Source organism: Parus major, chromosome 15 (genome assembly GCF_001522545.3).
Source record: "Parus major isolate Abel chromosome 15, Parus_major1.1, whole genome shotgun sequence".
NCBI classification, from domain to species: Eukaryota; Metazoa; Chordata; class Aves; order Passeriformes; family Paridae; genus Parus; species Parus major.
Genome location: NC_031784.1, coordinates 1,939,883 through 1,956,969, shown reverse-complemented (window position 1 = coordinate 1,956,969; position 17,087 = coordinate 1,939,883). Strand labels below are relative to the sequence as shown.

General features: G+C 55.9%; 1 protein-coding gene across 11 annotated transcripts in view; it reads right to left on the bottom strand.

The window, feature by feature from the left end:
• NCOR2 (nuclear receptor corepressor 2) overlaps positions 1–17,087 on the bottom strand; it is a 225,921-nt gene that overhangs the window by 50,050 nt on the left and 158,784 nt on the right. For 9 of the 11 annotated variants that reach the window (XM_015644014.3, XM_015644018.3, XM_015644019.3 and 6 more), the window contains 3 exons: positions 7,201–7,322; positions 6,168–6,340; positions 3,449–3,511 (listed from right to left, as the gene is read on the bottom strand). In XM_015644014.3, coding sequence (XP_015499500.1) covers positions 3,449–3,511; positions 6,168–6,340; positions 7,201–7,322 — 358 coding nt within the window. The remainder of the gene's footprint in view (positions 1–3,448; positions 3,512–6,167; positions 6,341–7,200; positions 7,323–17,087) is intronic. The other 2 variants (XM_033518076.1, XM_033518077.1) reach the window with 1 other exon arrangement.

Sequence of the window (17,087 nt, the reverse complement as noted above, 5' to 3'; positions counted from 1 at the left end):
ACCACGTCACTTTGTACAGAGTTCACGACAAACACCAGGCACACTCGGACTCTGGCTGTGGACACTGGGATACCCAGGCTGGGCTCTCCTTGCTCTGAGCTGCCCTTGCACCCTGCCTGGATAGAGAACACCTGAGTGGGAGACCGCAAGGTACATCCCACCCAGAAGGACAACATGCAGTGATGGGCACAGGCTGCAAACCCGTTTCTCCAACCCACTTTTACTGCTATCAGCAGGTTTTTACAGTTGTAAATACCTCCAATGGGAGAAGGGAAGGCTCCAACATGAGCACAGGGGAGACAAAGGCAGGAAGGTGTGGAGCTGCCAGCTCCCCAACATCAACCAGCCTGCTCCTGCATTTCAAAGGTGATGCAAGGTGGTTGACTTTATTTTAGTTTTGTGAACAGAATGGGACTGGGGGAAAAATGGTTCAGAGGTCAGTCCAAAACTCAGATGAATTGTTGGCAACACTGAGAACAAACCTTCAAAAGAGTGCCTTCAGTATCCAAGGGAGTATTTTATATCTACCCAAAAGGAACTATATAGGAGTTTTCATGGGTTATTTAACTCTCTGTCATCAGTGTTTTACATTCGTGCCCAACCCTCCTCTGCCTCATCACGCTGACTCCATCCCGTGGCCTCTCTGTGTCCTCAGCGTGGGAAAAGGCATAAAGAGCCCCAGGCTGGCTGTGCCCTGAGGACAAGGAGTGCAGAGCCTGGGCAGGCACGGGAGGACCTCAGCAAGAACCTGCCACTTCCACCTGCCTCTTTTCAAAGAACAAAACCACTTGTTAGACGCCACGGGAAAACCCCGAGCTGGGCGAGAACAGGTACCAGACTTTAAAGACTAACAAAGGTCATGTCGAAACCTCCCGGTTCACTGAGTTCAGCTCCAGGGCGGCTGTGACTGCCCTGAAGCTCTGGCACCAGTGGTGACACTTGGTGGAGGGGCTGGGGGGACAATAAACCCAGCCACCCCTGAGGCTGGTGCTCACAGACCCCCTTCCAGCCTACCTTGAACTCCTGCCTGCGTGGGCTCATCCAGCAGGTTCCCCAAAGGCAGGAACTGCCTCAATATTGCCTTTTAAAGAGCAGCCCCATCCTGGCTGCTGAATGCCTCTGCACCTTGCCCTGCAGCAAAACAGTGGGTGCTGCCTGCTTCCCAGCTTGGGAAGGGAATGGGGAAATCCTTGAGCCAACTCTGGTTAAATCAAAACCACCTGCTGTAAGGATCACAGCCATGGTGCAAGGAGATAATATCAGAAAAACACATTCCCCCACCGTTATCCCACCAATCTCTGCACATTTTGACAGACTACTGAATCGAAGTTTATTGCATAATGAAAAGTGTCATTAAGCAAGAACTTTCCTCTTGCTGGGTTTTTGTTCCCCTATTTAAGTTTAGTAACATGGTACTCCCCTTCACTGTCTCCCCTGGCAGACACAATCCTGCCTTCTCCTGACTGGAAACTCCCTATGCAGCTCTGTGACTGTGGAGAGAGCAGGCAGCTCTGCTCTCTGTCCCAGGGCTGTTTTCTCTCGCCTCCCTGAACATAAATGACATGGAGTTTCACCATGCCAAACACAGGAAACCCAGGGCTGGACAGCGGGGCTGGGCTGGTCTCCTGGTTGGCAAGTGCTAGGAGCAGAGGTCACCGACCATCCCCGCCTGCCAAAATACCCCGGGGTGCTAGGGCTGACCTTCCCTGGGACTCACATCATGCTGAGCTCCCTGAACCACCCAGCTATGGGCTCTTACTGGTACCAGTATGGAGGAGGGTGCCTTGGGTGGCCAAGTCCTCGTGGTGAGGAGGACTGTGCCTCTCTGAGCCCTGAGCAGGCCACCACCCCCTCTGCCCCTGCCCAGCCAGGCTGGCAGCAGCCCTGCCACCACCTCCTCCAGCCTCTGAGGTTACCTCCGGAGTTTCACAGTTGCTGTGAGTCGGAAACCCCCACCACACAGCTCCCTGGAAATGCCAGACACACACAGTTCGAAGCATTAAAGCGGCTGCTTCCTGGCAGAGGGGAATTTGGCTTTTCTGTAGAAGTCTGGTGTTGCAATCTCAGTTTCCCAGGTTGTAACGATGGGAGAAACAATCAGCCATTGGGCTTTACACCAGCAAATCTCCCTGCCTCCTCCTGGCCCCTGGGCTGGAATAGTGCTACACGCTCCCACGCTTCATCCTTCCTTCACACAGGCTTTGGCAGCTGGTGTTGAGACTCCTTAAGCACACCTCCAGCATCAAACATAAAACAAGAGACACTTTTTAACAACCAGATGCTGATCTCCAAAATAAAGCAGTGCTCGGAAAAGATCCCTCCAACGACCCTCCCCTGCCAGCATCTGCTCACCCCATTAGCTGGCCCCAGGCCAGTTTGCTTGATTAAAGTCTATCTATTAAGTTTTGTGACTATAGAGAGCCCCGTTCAGCACTGCACAGGATTGGCACTGGGTTGTAAAAGAGGGTTGGAACAGCTTAAAGGCGAGCGAGCCAAACACTTTGGGATATTCACAGGCAAAGTAATCCAAGTCCACAGCTCCCATCGGCACCTGGGCAGCCGGCGCTCCAGAACATGCAATCACCATCCCAGCAGCAGGTGCATTTTCCAAGCTGAGCCGAACCTGCTAACACGCCTATTTGCCTCTGCCATCCCCGAACGGCGCTCATTTCCATTTTAATTTCCCATTTACAATCCTCTCCGGGCCAGCGGAGTCGGCAGCAACGCAAGCGGGATGAACGGGCTGGGGACGTGAGCTCGACAGCCCATCAACAGGACGTGACTTTGGCAAAAAATTAAAGCAGTGAAAGAGCTGGCGCAGGAGTGGCACGAGGAGGGGAAGTGGCAAGAAGGGCTGTGCTACACTCAGCACTTTTTAAAAACGGTCTCAGCAAAGGCTCTGAATCAGCTCCAGGATGTAAAGTCACCCCGCGCTGCCTGCAGCCCTGACTCTCCAGAGCTCCCCCAACACGTGCCTGAGGAGTGCTGGGGTTCACCGTCCTCTCCCTGAATCCCAGAGCTGCCACACTCTCCGTGTGCCTGGAACACATCACACCGAGGCCATAAAGCTCCGAACAGTGGGGTGAAACTACACACTACAGCCACCAGCAGCTCCAACGCTGCAATGGACAATGTGTCTTCTCCATTTCCTACAGCCAACTCCTGCCTCGTGGGACACGCACGGCTCCAGCCACAGCCCAGGCATCCCTGGTGTTGGAACAGCTCCTGGGGCTGGAGAAACTGAGCAAACTCCCTGCACCATTCCCTGCCTTCCCCACACCCTCTCTGAGGCGTGCTGGGAACAAACCAACAGCAGGACAGGCAGGATCCGGCCCCACAGCTCAGGGCCCACCACACTGCACCAAAGCCAGCAGTCAGATGCCTTCCATCCCCAATGGCTGGGTTAGCTCCAGCACAGTTGATAAAAGAAAGGAAATGAGTGTCTTACCTTTTTTAGCCGTCTCCATCTCCTCTTCGGTCCAGCGAGAGCTTTCATTCATTTCCAGGGAAGCTGGGATGGAAGAAATAAAGAGAGCAGTCAGCTGTGAGCAGGAGTCAGCAAGCCCAGTGAGCTCAGAGGAGGTGTCCCAACACCCAAACCCTGTCCCATGCCCTGCTCCCTGGAGGCATGACAAAACCCATGCAGTGCAGAAGTGTTCCCACAAGAAAGGCTGGCATGGTGCTGGCCCGTAAGGAATTTTCACACATCAGTACCCCATACACAACATCCCCTTGGGATGCACCCCAGTGATGCAAAACCTCCACTTTGGGCCTGCAAGCAAAGCCAGATGGCTCGAGAGCGGCAGATTTCCTGCTGATGGTGCCTGGCCCAACAACAGGTAGCTAAGATGGAGCTGGCTGTGGCTGTGTGCTTTGGAGGAGGCAGACGCAGGGTGGGACCGTCAGAGACGGAGAAACAGCGTCACCTCAGTGGTGACTTTGGCCGACTGCATCTGTCACGGGTGTTGGCCGTGTGACCGCGGGCTCCCTCTGTGCCATCACCGGGCTCTTGGACAACACCTCCCAGCCACTTCCAGCAGCAGTGGGGGCCTGTCTGGAGCAGTGCCCACTGAAGGAGGCATGCTGCTCCAGCCAGGAGGCTGATAGCGAAATCAGCATCTGATGCTGCCTCTCTGCCTCTCCAAGCAGGTGCTGGGCACACCGAGGTCCTGCATAAAGCCTTCCCTATGCACCAGTCCTGCTGGCAGCCTGGCACAGAGCAAACCCTACAATAACAAACTGGGGTGTGAGTCAGAGACAAAAAACAACTCGGTAAGGAAACAGATTTCCGGCTCAGGCTGCCAAGGGGTTATTACTCTAAACAACAGGCAAAGCATTATTTCAACAGTGATGAGAGATGTTTTGACAGTGTCCTTTCAAAATGGAAAACAGGCTGATAGGTTCAGGATAAAGAATACAGGCAAGGAGAGAAGGAAGGATCCTCCAAGAAGCTCTACAAGAAGCTGAGACCCTGTGGGAGGACAGCACGGGTTCCAATACCCACAGCACTGGGCAGAAGAATCTCCTTCAGAGCCAGCTGAGCACGACTGCAGGTGTCACCTCCCGGAAGACAGCACAGGTCACTGCCTCCCCCAGCACCGTGTCACCCCTGGGACACCGGCCAAGAGGGAGGGAAATCGATACCTCAGCGCTTCCCCCTGGCAGCAGGCAGAGCCGGGACCACAACGCTCCTTTACGTAAAAGAGAGTGTCCCCAACACTGTGCAGGCCCTTGGCTCAGCTGGGGGTGCCTGCTATTGTATGGCACAGAAATGTCACAGAAACGGCCCGTTTGGTTTGATTAATGGCATCGCCTGAGGTTGCGCAGTTATGAAACAGATGCCTACGGGGAGCTCCGGCACGCTGCAGTTAAACCACAATACGGTTTTGTGCTGTTTTTTAATGTTCAATTGGTATTTAAAATGCAATAACTTTCTTAGCCAACCTAAATTAAAGCGCTATTGGAGAGACATAAACTGAAATCAATTGCTCAGATATGTCACTGGAATTGATCCATTCCTTTTTCCTGATTTAACATGGTCTAAAGGCTTTCCTCTGTGTTTGCAGTGAAGTTCATCAAGGACTGTGAGATACCAGGATAAAAAAAAATCCCATCTAAGTTACTGGCATTATCTGCTGCTTCTCTGCAGCACTGCTGAACAAGTTGGAGGGAGAGAGCAGGGCTCCGTTGTGCTGGGGACTATTTATATCGCCTGTATGAAAACAGAGCGCTCGCAATCAAGGCTTCAGCCAGTTGTCAGCAGAGAACAGGGAGGCGAAACACCTCCGCGTGATTTATAGCACATGGAACAGCACAAGCAAGAAACTGCAGAGCAAGGAAACCGAGAGGAGTCACCCTGCTTTTATTTTTACCTGCCTTAGGTAGCACAGCAATAATTTTGCACTTTGACGGGGAAGAAAATATAGGAATATCAGCCAAATTCCTCGATGCATTGGCTTGTGGAAATCAATACATGAGCCCGCTCCCTGGGGTGGCAACTACTGATGCTGCAGATGCCAGAGGCAGATGTGCCCAGTGTGGGGCTGTGGATGCTGCCATGAATTCCCATCTAGCCCAAGGCCAGTGAGGCATGGCTATGGCTGGTGCAGGGCCTGGATGCCACGGTATGGGCAGCACCCTTTGCTGCATCAGGCATGGATGGAAATGGACCAGCCCAAGGCCAAGGCCATGGAGCAGGTCTCACAAGCTGCAGCTGCTCAGGCTCCAGATAAATTTGAAAACAGAGCAGGTAGCAGAAGTGGCAGAGACCCAGGCAAGCCTGGGAGGGCAGAGCAGGGTCCCGTGCAGAGGTCGAGGGGACAGGGAAGCTGGAGTAGCCACAAATGGGACCTGCTCCAAGTGCAGGAGGGACACAAGCCTTGCCAAAGCACTGCTAAAACTGAAGGCTTCCCTTTTTGTCTTTTGCAACACTTTCCCTCTGAGGCCATAAAACCAATTAATACAGCCAGGACAGCCCAGGCTTGCAAATTCCCCCACTTATCCTGGTGAATAATTAACGCAATAGAGACAAACATCATAAAGAAGGATTTCACAAAGTAAACCCCCCTTCTACCAGCAGTGAGCAGAGCAGGGCGAGTCCCATCCCAGCACAATGGATACCCCAAAAAACCAGTCCAGGGCAGGTTCCCTTGTCCTGTGCCACGTACCCAGCTCAGCACTCTGCTGTGGCGTGGCTGCCTCCTCGTTGTTGGCCTCGTTGGCCATGGAGCGGGTGATGCGGCCCTTGCGCCGGCCCTGGCTGTTGGCGGTTTTGCGACCTTTGGAGGTGACCGTTTCTTTCTCATCGTTGTCTTCTCCAGATGTGTCGTCGTTCTTGTCCCTGTCAGAACAGGGAGAGGAGGGAAAGAAAAAATAAAATAAATAATGTTGTTTGGTTGGTCCGATTTTTAGGTCAAGCAATTATTTCTCTGCACGTGTTTGGGGATTTTTCTTTTTGTTGTTGGTTTTTTAGGGGGGCAGGTCTGCAGTGTTTTTGCAGACGCAGGCTCTTTTCCTGGCTGGGATTGGCGGTGGGGTGATTTGCGGTGGGGTTTTCTTTCTGCAGCTGGCTGCAGCTCCACCACCAAGTGCACGCAGAGACCTGACGGAGACAGGTTTAATACCAGACCATTCAAATTCATCCCTGCCTCCTCCTCATTTATCTTCCTGAAAGGGACCTGCTGGTAAATGTCTTTGCAGCCTAGATATAATGAAGCCAGATGTTCTTTTAAACCAAGTATTAAGCCCATTACAGATAGCGAGCGGTCTGCGTGCCAACCTTCCCCTGCCACGGCGCTGATGCTCGGTGTGAGGGAGGCAGGGCTGGCTGGAGCTCCTCATCTGGGAGTGCTCACGTTGACATCAATAACACTAAAGGTGAAGTGCCGCGCTCCGCTGCGCCCGGATTGCTCCTCCAGCTCCCGGAGGCTCTCGTAACAACAAAACAAGCTGGAGGATCACAGGAGCTTTGCAGATTGATTGGGTTGATATAAAAAAAAAACCCATATCGTGTTGCTTTCCCAGTTTGGGAGCAGCAGGGAAGAGGAATGAGGAGGAGGATCTGCCTTTCCCTCCCTGCAGAGGAGGTGAGGTGGGCACATACAGTTCTGCTCAGGGTCAGGCAGCCCTGGACATCCCATCACCACATCCCACCACTGCAGCCCCAGCCCACTAGAGCCAGGCAGGGAGGGTCATCCTTACTTTGTCAGTTCTTCTTTGTCATTTTCTGTTTCCTGCTTGTCTTCCTCCTTCTCTCCCTCCTTCTCTTTTTCTTTCTCTTTTTCATCTTTCTCTTCTTGGCTGCTCCGGGGCATTTGCTGCTGCTGCAAAACAAAGGACATACAATAAACCAAGCCCTCAGCACTGAGGCAGACACAGGGCAGCACCTGGGCCAACCCAAACAACTGCTGTGAAACAATGCTGGGGGCAAGTGGCCAAGAGGAAAGAGCTGCAGGCAGAGAGTGCAGGCAGGACACTGGTGGAGGCCACAGGGGCCAAAAGCTTTCCAGGGAGATCAGAGGTAGTTCAGGACCAGGCATGGCAGCTGCACTCTGGCTCCTGTTCCAGGCAATGGGACAGCCCCAGCCACTCCCCTAGGATCAGGCAAGGATCTGATCTGGGGGTAAGGCAGGTGAGAACTACGCTCCTGTTCTGGCTTGGCCACATGGGTGGTGATTTGCAGCCAGTGGATGCATCTTGCTGGAGCATGAAGGAGACAGGGCACCAGTGACACCCCGAGGCTCAGCAATATCAACGCTTCTGATCTGTTTCCCAAGCATCTGACACAGCCCACGGGGAATGTTTGTGGCTCTGTATCCCTAAGCAGGGAAGGTGCCCTCTCTGCCCTCTCTTTACCACCTGGCACCTCCAGCAGAGGCCATGATCCCAACTACCCCAACGCTGCTGCTGCTGCTGCTCAGACCAAAGGCACCGACTGCGCTACCCCAGGGAGGACACAGTGATTATTATAGTCCTGGATTTTGTTTCAACAGCTGCAGGAAGGAGGTTGCTGGGGAGGCCTGGTTCCCCTGACCTCCCTTCCCTCTGGTGACCAGCAAACCAGAGGCACTGAATAGAGAAGTAGAAATTAGAGACGGAAATGATTTATTAAACCATCCTGCTCCTGGCTAATGCAAGGCTGCTTGCTCCAGGAAACCCACCCAGGCTCACCCGGCCCCTGCCCAGCCTGCAGGGCTTCCACCACCCCTTGGGGAAAGGTTTGGTGATGTAATGGGGAGTAAAATTGCTTTAACATGGATTTATCAGCAGAAGGTAGCTGGTCTGACTGGCATGCAGCCATACAGCAAGTACGGAGGAGGTGTCCTCACATCCCTTGAGCCAGTAGGACTGGCTTGATCCCACTCTGCAAAACTGGGAGGCTGCTTCAAACATGGGCATCCTGCAACAGCACTGGGTGCAAGCAGAGCTCTTTGACCCCATGGGCTTGTGCTAAAATCAGAAGTGTGGAGCAGTCAAATGGATCAGTTTAACCAGAAAACTGCTGATTCTTTCAGGTCCTGGTTGAATAGAAGTCCTTAAAACCTAGGCCAGCCATCACTGAAACTCTACAGACTTTCAGTTCCTCCTTGTACAGGGGGAGGCAGCTGTGCCATCAGGATCCTGGCACGCTTGGCCAGCCCCTGGAGCACCTCTGCACACGTGCAGAACACCACTGTAATGCATCAGCTCACACTCCTGCTGCTCCAATTCCACCATGGAATTGGTCCATGCGATGCAAGGCTGGGAGGTCCCAGGGGAGAGGGAGTCAGGGAACAGTTGGGATGAGCACTTGGTTGATTACGATTTTCCAAAGTCCACAGATCACTAAGGCTTGGGGAAGAGGCTGTCTCATGCAGCAAATGGCCAAGGGAAGTGTGATCCCCAGTGTACTGGCAGTGCCCTTGTCAGCCCCCAAACTGGGGGAGAAGGAGGAGGGCAGTCTGGAACAGAAGCTGGGGAAGTCTGCACCGGCTGCAGAGGAGCACAGGGGATCCATCATGTGCATTTCCCCAGCTCTACCCTCCACTCTCTGAGCTACCCCACGGTGAAGCCTAAGTGTGGGCTCAGCCCAGACATGAGGTGAGGGCTGTGACCTTCAAGGGCTGGGCAGGCAGCAGGACAGGCTCTGCCTCAGCCCTGGCCATCACCACCCATCTGCATTCCCCTCAACAAACACTTTGCCAAGGGAGGGGAGCCCACATGAGGTTCACAGTATTTCTACCACTCAACTGCAAATATTTTCTTTTGAGGGATGAGGGAAACCCTGCATCCCGGAGATCCCAGCTCTCCTTCAGATTTAAACCCAGCCATGACCACACAAGTACCTGCCCCAGCTTCAGGCTGACATGAGCATCCAAGAAATGTTCAGCATCATCTTATCCTGTCTCTACACTTGTCTGAACTAGGGGTCTGCCAGCCCTGAGCACCCATTGCAGCTTTTCCCCAGAGGAACAGGCTTGAATGGCAGCGATGCCAAGGAGCTCCTGTACCAGCCTGCAAACACAGGAGCAGGAAGGCAGGGAGAGATGAGAGTGGCCTTGGTGGCTCAGGCAGCAGCACAGGCGCTTCCCTGCAGAGGCATCTGCCAAGCTTTGGCATGATCAGGATGGGCAAACTCCACGGGGCTGGCTTCAGCGGGCCACTGCACATCCCTCTCCTCCTGATGGTTCCAAGCCCAGCCTGGCAGGACATCAAATTAAGGCTTCTCCCAGTGCAGAGGCACATCTCGATCCAAGGATGCCCTCTAGTGATTGCCCTGCTCTGGCCACGGCCGGGTGCCCAATGCCAGGAGCGAGAGCCAGGTGGGATAAGCACCCTGCACCCAGCAGGACAGACAGGACAGGTCTCACCTGTCAGCCAGGTGAAATACACAGAATGGGCAGCATCATCACCATTAGGCCATGGTGGGAAAGCTGACCCAGCTCCACCCAAGGCTGTGCTCATGTCTTCATTTGAGGAAAGGCTCCCAGCCAAATGCTGATCTGAACCCTGGCAAGCCCACAGCAATGGCTTATCTCCTGTACTAGAGCATGGCTGCAGAGCAGGGCACCTGCCAAACACCCCAGGAAACGCCTCTGCTCATGAATGTCCCCTTACATCACAGCCAGGGGTACACGCTGGGCTGGAAGCTGTGGGGCTGGCCCCAAGCACCCCACCCTGGGTGCTGAACGAAGCCATTTCAGAGCTCAGCTACAAATGGCACACACAGATGGGACCATCCCCCAGTGAGCGACCATGGCAGCTGCCCCAGCCCATCCAGGCTGCGTGCTCTACCCAAACCTCAGGCTGCCATCAGAAGCGCAGCACGCTGTGGCACCGTGGCAGGAGGGCAGTGCCAGCAGCCCACGAGCTGGCCGGTTCCCCCTCGCGGCGCGCTGCCCCCGCGGTGTGTGGGGAGCTATTCTTAGCGCTGGACATGGACCAGCTCTGGATGATTCAAGGGACGGGACGCCATCCCAAAGCGTGACGGGCCAGGAAATGCTTCCCCAATTACCAGCTGATGTTTCCCTCTGATTCACACCGCCCCGGCTAGAGGTGGACTGGCAGGTGGGTCAGCCCTTAGCGGACACGCCAAAGGCCGGCACCAAAACTGCTCGGCTCCCGACAAGCTTAAACCTCTCTCCACCTACATCTCTGCCAGCCTGGGGATGAGGCACTCCACCTCCCAGAGGCAAACCAGGTACGTGCTCCCCACCTTGCACAAGAGGGTAATGGGATGTGCCCGAGGCCAGGTAAGATGCCTGTGGCAGAGGGCAGGGCTGTCCTTCCCTCCCAGGTCAGACGCTCTAACCCCGGACCGCCCTTCCTCCTCCTCCTCCTCCTCCTCCTCAGCATCGCTGCTGCTTGTTTTTGCTGCCGACGCATCCTGTTTATTTAAAAAGGCCCCAGGACAAAATCGGACACGGGACGCGTGAGCGAGAGCCTGCCCCGAGTCCAGGGGGCCTCCTCCGCTCGCTGTGCTCCGGCCCGAGCAGCTCGGTAATTACAACCACCTGCTCACCTCTGCCCCCGAGTCCCGCCGGGCCCGGCGCAGCTGGAGCGGCGCTGAGCGCTGCCAGCTCTCCCGGGAACAGCGCGTTCCCCGGCCCGCCGCAGGCACACATGCTCCCGCAGCTCCCGGCCGGCCCGGCACGGCTCGCCCGGCCTGCCCAGCTCCTCTGGGCACGGCACGAGGAAGCTGCTACAATAAAGCTTCGTCTCCGAGCGCACTTTCGGGGCACGGCGGCTCCCGGGCAGGAGCCGGGCACGGAAAGGCCGATGCTAATGAGAACGGCCCAGCTCGCTGACAGCGGGACCCGATGGGAGAAAGCCCTGGCGAGGAAGAGGTGCAGCTCCTCCCACTCTGTTTACTTCCTCTGCCGAGGCACTGCCTGCTTGTGCGAGCGGGACGGGAGGGCAGGAGGAGGTGGGGGAAGCAGCTCCCCACCTCTGCCCTCCCCGGCCCCGCCGGAGACGCCGGAGCCTGTGGCGGAGAGACGGCGAAAGCAGGCGGAAAGCCCTTGGCAGCCGGCAGCGCGTCCCTCGCCTCCCAAGCGCCCCGCTCGCACTCTCCCCGGGAGCTCCGGCCCCTCATCCCCCCCAAATCACTCACCTCCCCGCTCCCCGGCTCCCGAGAGCCGCCGGTCCCCGACAGCCCCACGGCCAGCTCCCGGCCCCTGCTCACCGCCCAGCCATCCGGGCGCGCTGTGCCTTACGTTCTCCGGCTCTGAAGGCTTCCTGACGATTTGCATAGTTAAGCCGTAAACTAACCACAACATTCCTCTTATGATTTTGCAATCTGCTGGAATAACGTGGTCGCTCTAAGTCGAGCGATGAATCATCATCTATAAACCACAGCTCTCGTCACCGGGGCTCTCAGTGCTGGCTGCAGCCTGCGTGATTAATCCGCCAGGATGCCAAGCTTAACCTACAGTGCAGGGCTATTTATTTTCCAAACTTGCGAGCCTCCGGAAAACGACCGCTGCTGCCTTCCCCATCCCCTTTGTGGCGAGATGCCCCAGGCTGTGGCAGGGGACCGGGAACAGGGGACCTCCCTTGTGGCCCACAGAACATCCCAGCGTTAACCACTGGACCGTGCACCTTGCAGTGGAGGCACCCACACCCTCCCCCGGCACCCCCCTCACTCCTTGTGCCACAGCACCCTCAAAACATGCACCAAAACACCACTTTTGCCAGCGGGGATGAGCTCATCCCTGGCAGTCCAGCTCCTGAATCAGAACTACCAGCTCCAGCCACCCCAACTCCAGCCCTTGCTGTGGATATGCTAGTGGGGAACCGGGTCACGGTTCCGAGAGTGAGCCTGTCCCCGAGCCCAAGTGCCACTGGGGCCAGAATCTCCTCTCTCCCACACCAGGTTTCAAGCCCACATTGGCTGCACTGGGGATGCTATTTGGTTGCCAGCAAATGCATCTCCTCTCCTGCCATCATTACGGTGCCCTGGGCTCTTACAGGAGATGGAACCATCAGCTCCTGCTTGTTCCTTAAACCAGGAGGGAGCAAGCCTGTACACCCTGGAGCAGAGGGAGCTGTGCACCCAGGCTGAGTGGCAAGGCACATGGTTTTGGTGCCACTCGAGCTCATTCCCAGCTACTGCAGGCAGCGAGCTCCGGGTTTTTGTTTAAAGGCAGCTCTGCACCCTTGCCACAGACTCACTGCGGCAGCACAGGGACATGTGCCAACCCTCTCCCCAGCATGTCACACCAGAGTCTGTCTTGACAGGGACTTTGGAGGGAGCTGCATCCCACCAGTGTGAGCCCCAAACCCTCTGGCAGCTGGGAGCACCCACTCGGCTGCGCCGCCTCTCCCACGTGCAGGGCACCAGCTCTTCAGTTCTCCAGCGTGTGACTTCAGATCAATGGCATTTATGATGTTCTCTGGGGCACTCAGCTGCCGAGCAGGCTCAGGCCAAGGTCACTGCACGCAATCAGGGAGTTGCAAATTAAAACCAGCTCGAGATAAGCTGAAGACAAAAGGCCAACGTTAGGCTGGCCAGGAACGCCTGGGGTTTGCTCTGCTGCTTCTCCAGGAGCCCCAGCACAGCTGCCATGGCCATGGGCACACACGGCTGCCTGCTGGCATCACCCTCAACACCCCACAGGGTCCGGAACCGGCACCATGGGGCAGGATGCTCTGTGCAGCACAGCCAGCAGGACTTGGCACTTGGCTCTCACCCCCCTGCCCAGCCCCACAGATTCTGTGCAGGGCATCTTTGCCAGGAACGGGGCTGGCACCATACAGCTGTAGCTCAGGAGCATCCTCTCTCTGCCACCTACATCTGCCTTTCCACATGCTTTCAAGCTCTTCCTCTGGCAGGTCACACCAGTGAGAGCCAGGGCAGGGACTTGGCCACAGAGCACCCTCAGCAGCAGCCTCCCCGTTAGCCACCACGCTGCCCAGGCACCCAGAGCACCCATGGAGCTTCCTTCTTTGCCAATGCCACAGCAGAGGCAGAAGCACCCACCTCTGAGGTTTGATATTGCACAGCCACTGCAAACACTGCTCCCCATATGTCCCCACCACCCCTGAGGCACGGGGAGGATGGCTCAGAAGTACATGTGTGTGTCATGTAAGTGACCCCAGGGCCCGGAGCCCCTGCTCCAATGGTCTGGAACTCCTCAGGCCCCGCTGCCACCCACCACCACGCAGCCTGGCTTCTCACGACCGTGCTCGGCACCCTCCACTCATGGGAGAAACCACAAAGCAAAACAAGCCGCTGCCAAAACAACAAGGGGAGGAAGAGGAATGTCTGCCGGCAACTCGGCTTTGATTGCTTGTGTCCCAGGGCTGGGTTTGATGCTGTTGGCTGTGGAAGCAAGTCAAAAAAAATCAAAGGGCCAGGCTCAGATTTCATAAGAATGATAGAGAGCATGAGGATTGCTCTGTGCAGCTCAAACTGTGACAGCTCTGATCTGCTCTACCAGGAAACAGCCAACTCTGCAACACACAGTCATCACATGGCAGGGATGGAGAACAGTGAGGCTCTGCCCAGTGTCCCAGGAGATGTGGACAGGCCCTGTTCACACTCACCAGCACCGCTCTCAGGCACCACAGGCCACCAAACACAGCCAGTGCCAGCAGCAAAGCGCTGGCAGCTGCAGCCAGGCTGCCCTGCCATGCCATGGGAAAGCCCTGTGCCATCTGTGCCATCTCCCAGGCTGCTGGTCCTGGAGCAAGCAGGGTCCTGGGGACACGCAGCATGTCAGAGGTGAGGAGAGGGGCTGGTGGTGGGACTGGAGTGATGCTGGGCCCTGCATCACTTGCCAGACCACGGGACAAGCATGCCCAGGTGCACTCACCCGAGCATGGGCTCATCTTGGGCAGCACTGGGAGCCTGCTGGGCACAGGGAGAGCTGAGGCAGGGCCCTGTGTGGCTCAGCTCAGCACAGCTGGCACTGCTGCCTTCCCACCGCTCGCTCTGTGATACTACGGAAGCACTGAAGTGATTTTTACAGGACCCTGCTCACCAGATCCTTCCTTGAACCACTGAGGGCTTTTCCATAAGAGGAAATGTTTCTTTTCTGGGTCGCTGCTGAGTTTTTTAAAAAGTGATTTGATTGCTTGCGAAGGGAAAAATGACCCGAAGGGAAGAGAGCGTAACATTTGGAAGCAGCGGAGATGAGCCCCCGCTCTGTCCCAGGCAGGGAACACGTGTTTTCTCTTCCCTGTGGTTTGCTTTACCCTGCTCCCCCTGCTCACAGCCCCCCGGCCACACGCCGACCCCTCTCCAAGCCCTGCCAACAGAGGAAGGTGCCAGGTCAGCAGTTTGTGGGATGCAGAGCAGCATCCGCACACGCCACGGACAACCAGGGGCAAAGCAAGCCCTGTATCCTTGTAGATTTCTGGGATTTTCAGCTGTGACTGCTTTAGAAAGCAATTTAGCAATGACGTGACCTATTTCCCATCCATTCCTAGTCAAACCTGGATCAGAACAACAGATAAAACAACTCATCCCAAAATCCAACTGCTTCTGTTCTGCAGCAATGAAGATGCTGCAGGTCCCTCGCTGGGACCATCAATGCCCAGCCTGGATCCCAAACCCTGCCCCAAGGAGTACTCACGTGGGCAGGGCTGTGGTGGAGCACTCCCTGCGAGGATACATCCACCTGCTGCTGGAAGAACACCAGCCTGAGCCAGCTGGAATGGGGGTCACCTCACTTAAGTGACTGTTTTGTTCTTGCTACCTGCAGATGTGATCAAGCAGCACAGAGGAGCCCGGCTGTGAGGGCCAAAGGGTCCATCAGCAGCCTGTGCTACCCCTGAGGAAAGTGGCTACATGTCCCTGCCTGCTGCTGCCTGTCCCTGCTCCAAGCCCACAAGTGTCCCTGCTGTCCCTGCACTGTCACCAGCCCACACGGGGACCTGGGGACCAAGCAGCCATCCTCCTGTGGCAACACATCCTCTGATTCTTTTCCCAAATATGGCCATGTTGTCCTCATTAAATCACCCCCAAAACTGCAGCTGGGATTTCAGGAATGCAAGTTTCCATTGTGTTGGACCGATTGTGCTGCCTGGAGGGGTGGCAGGGCTGCGGGAAAGCTGCTGCACCCTTGAGATGGAACCATGGACCTTATGGGGCAGCAGCAGGAGTCCAGACTGAAAGAACAGGTGCCAAGGGAGGGTTACAGAATCGATCTCAACTCGAGCATCACTGTGTCTCACACCTCCACACCTCATCCATCTCCTGGACAGGCATCCTGACATAAACTTCCCTGGTGACTGCAGGTTTAAAGAGTGACAGCCTGCACTGAGCACCCAGGGAACAAACACTATATGAGAGTTTTCTTCTTGTGAGGCCACACTTGAGCAGGACCAGGACCACAGGGTCTGACCAAATTCAACTTCTCAGTCCTGCAGCCTCAGTCTGATTTCCTAGGCCATCAGCAGCCTTGTCACACTGCAGATTTGTCCAGAAATTGAGCCAAATTCAAGCCCTTTTATATCCCAGCAGTGACATTCCACTGGCAGAAGATGAACCCATGCCCCAGTACTGACATCCCTGGCATCATTCCCAACCAGGCAACCTCCATCACAGACTGCCTCTGCTCATCCACAGATAATTTCAGTGCTGTTTTACATACAACACTCCAGTCAGCACAGCTCTAAGTGCCTGCAGAATAATTTCTCGGTATTTGTGGCACAAAGTTTACTGGCCACATCCAGGGCTGTGTCTGTATGATGTGCTGCATGATTAAACCAAGATTTTGTGACAAGTATTTCCCTGCATCTGGAAGAGAAGTTGTCAAACCCTTTATCACTAATGAGGAGCTGCTCCCTGGACCGATGAAGATCAAATGGTTCCCAGAAATGAGTATCATCCTCTCATTAGCTGCTGTGGTTACCGGAGTGGGAGCACTTGAAGAGTTTACAGAGCTCCAACAGTTTGCTGAGCTCTGGATCTGATCCCTGGGGAGGGAGGAGAGGAGCTGGCATGGCAAGGCTGGAGCATGGCAGGAGATCTGCCCTGTGTTGGGGATGGGCTGCAGGGAGCCCTGGAGTCGTGGGCAGGCACTCTCAGGAATCCCAAACCTTACCAACCCCTGCTGGTGGCCAGGGAAACCTGCTTGGTGAGGTTTTTCTCAACACTCCAGGACCCCATGTGATATCAAACCTGGCCAGATCCTGCTGGGACGGTGCTTCTGCCAAAAAAGTAAGCGGGCTGTTTATAAAAATCTGGGTTGGGGCTGTTTATCCACACTGGTGAGGGGAATGGTTTGTGTTTGGGGAGGGCGGGACGGACGGCGGGACGGATAATTCGATTTGGGTTTTGGCAGGGGACAGGGAAGAGGGTGGGCCTGGGAAAGGCTGTGGGGGACAGCACTGGCCGCCCGGCCGGGTCACAGCGTGGCTCCCCGCCCTGCCGGCGCGGCTCTGGCACCGCTCTGCTGCAGGAAGGGGGGTCCTGTGGGCTCCACTCCCCCAGGGCCAGCAGCGAGTCCTCGAAAGTGTCGGCACTAACGCACGGCCCCTCGGCCAGGGAACGCGTGAGCGCTGACAGCGGTCTGAGCGGCTGGCATGGCGCTCCTCCGGCGGCTGCGGCCCTCCACCGTGACTTCATCCTCCTCTGAGTCATCCCCAGGGCGGGCAGGCGG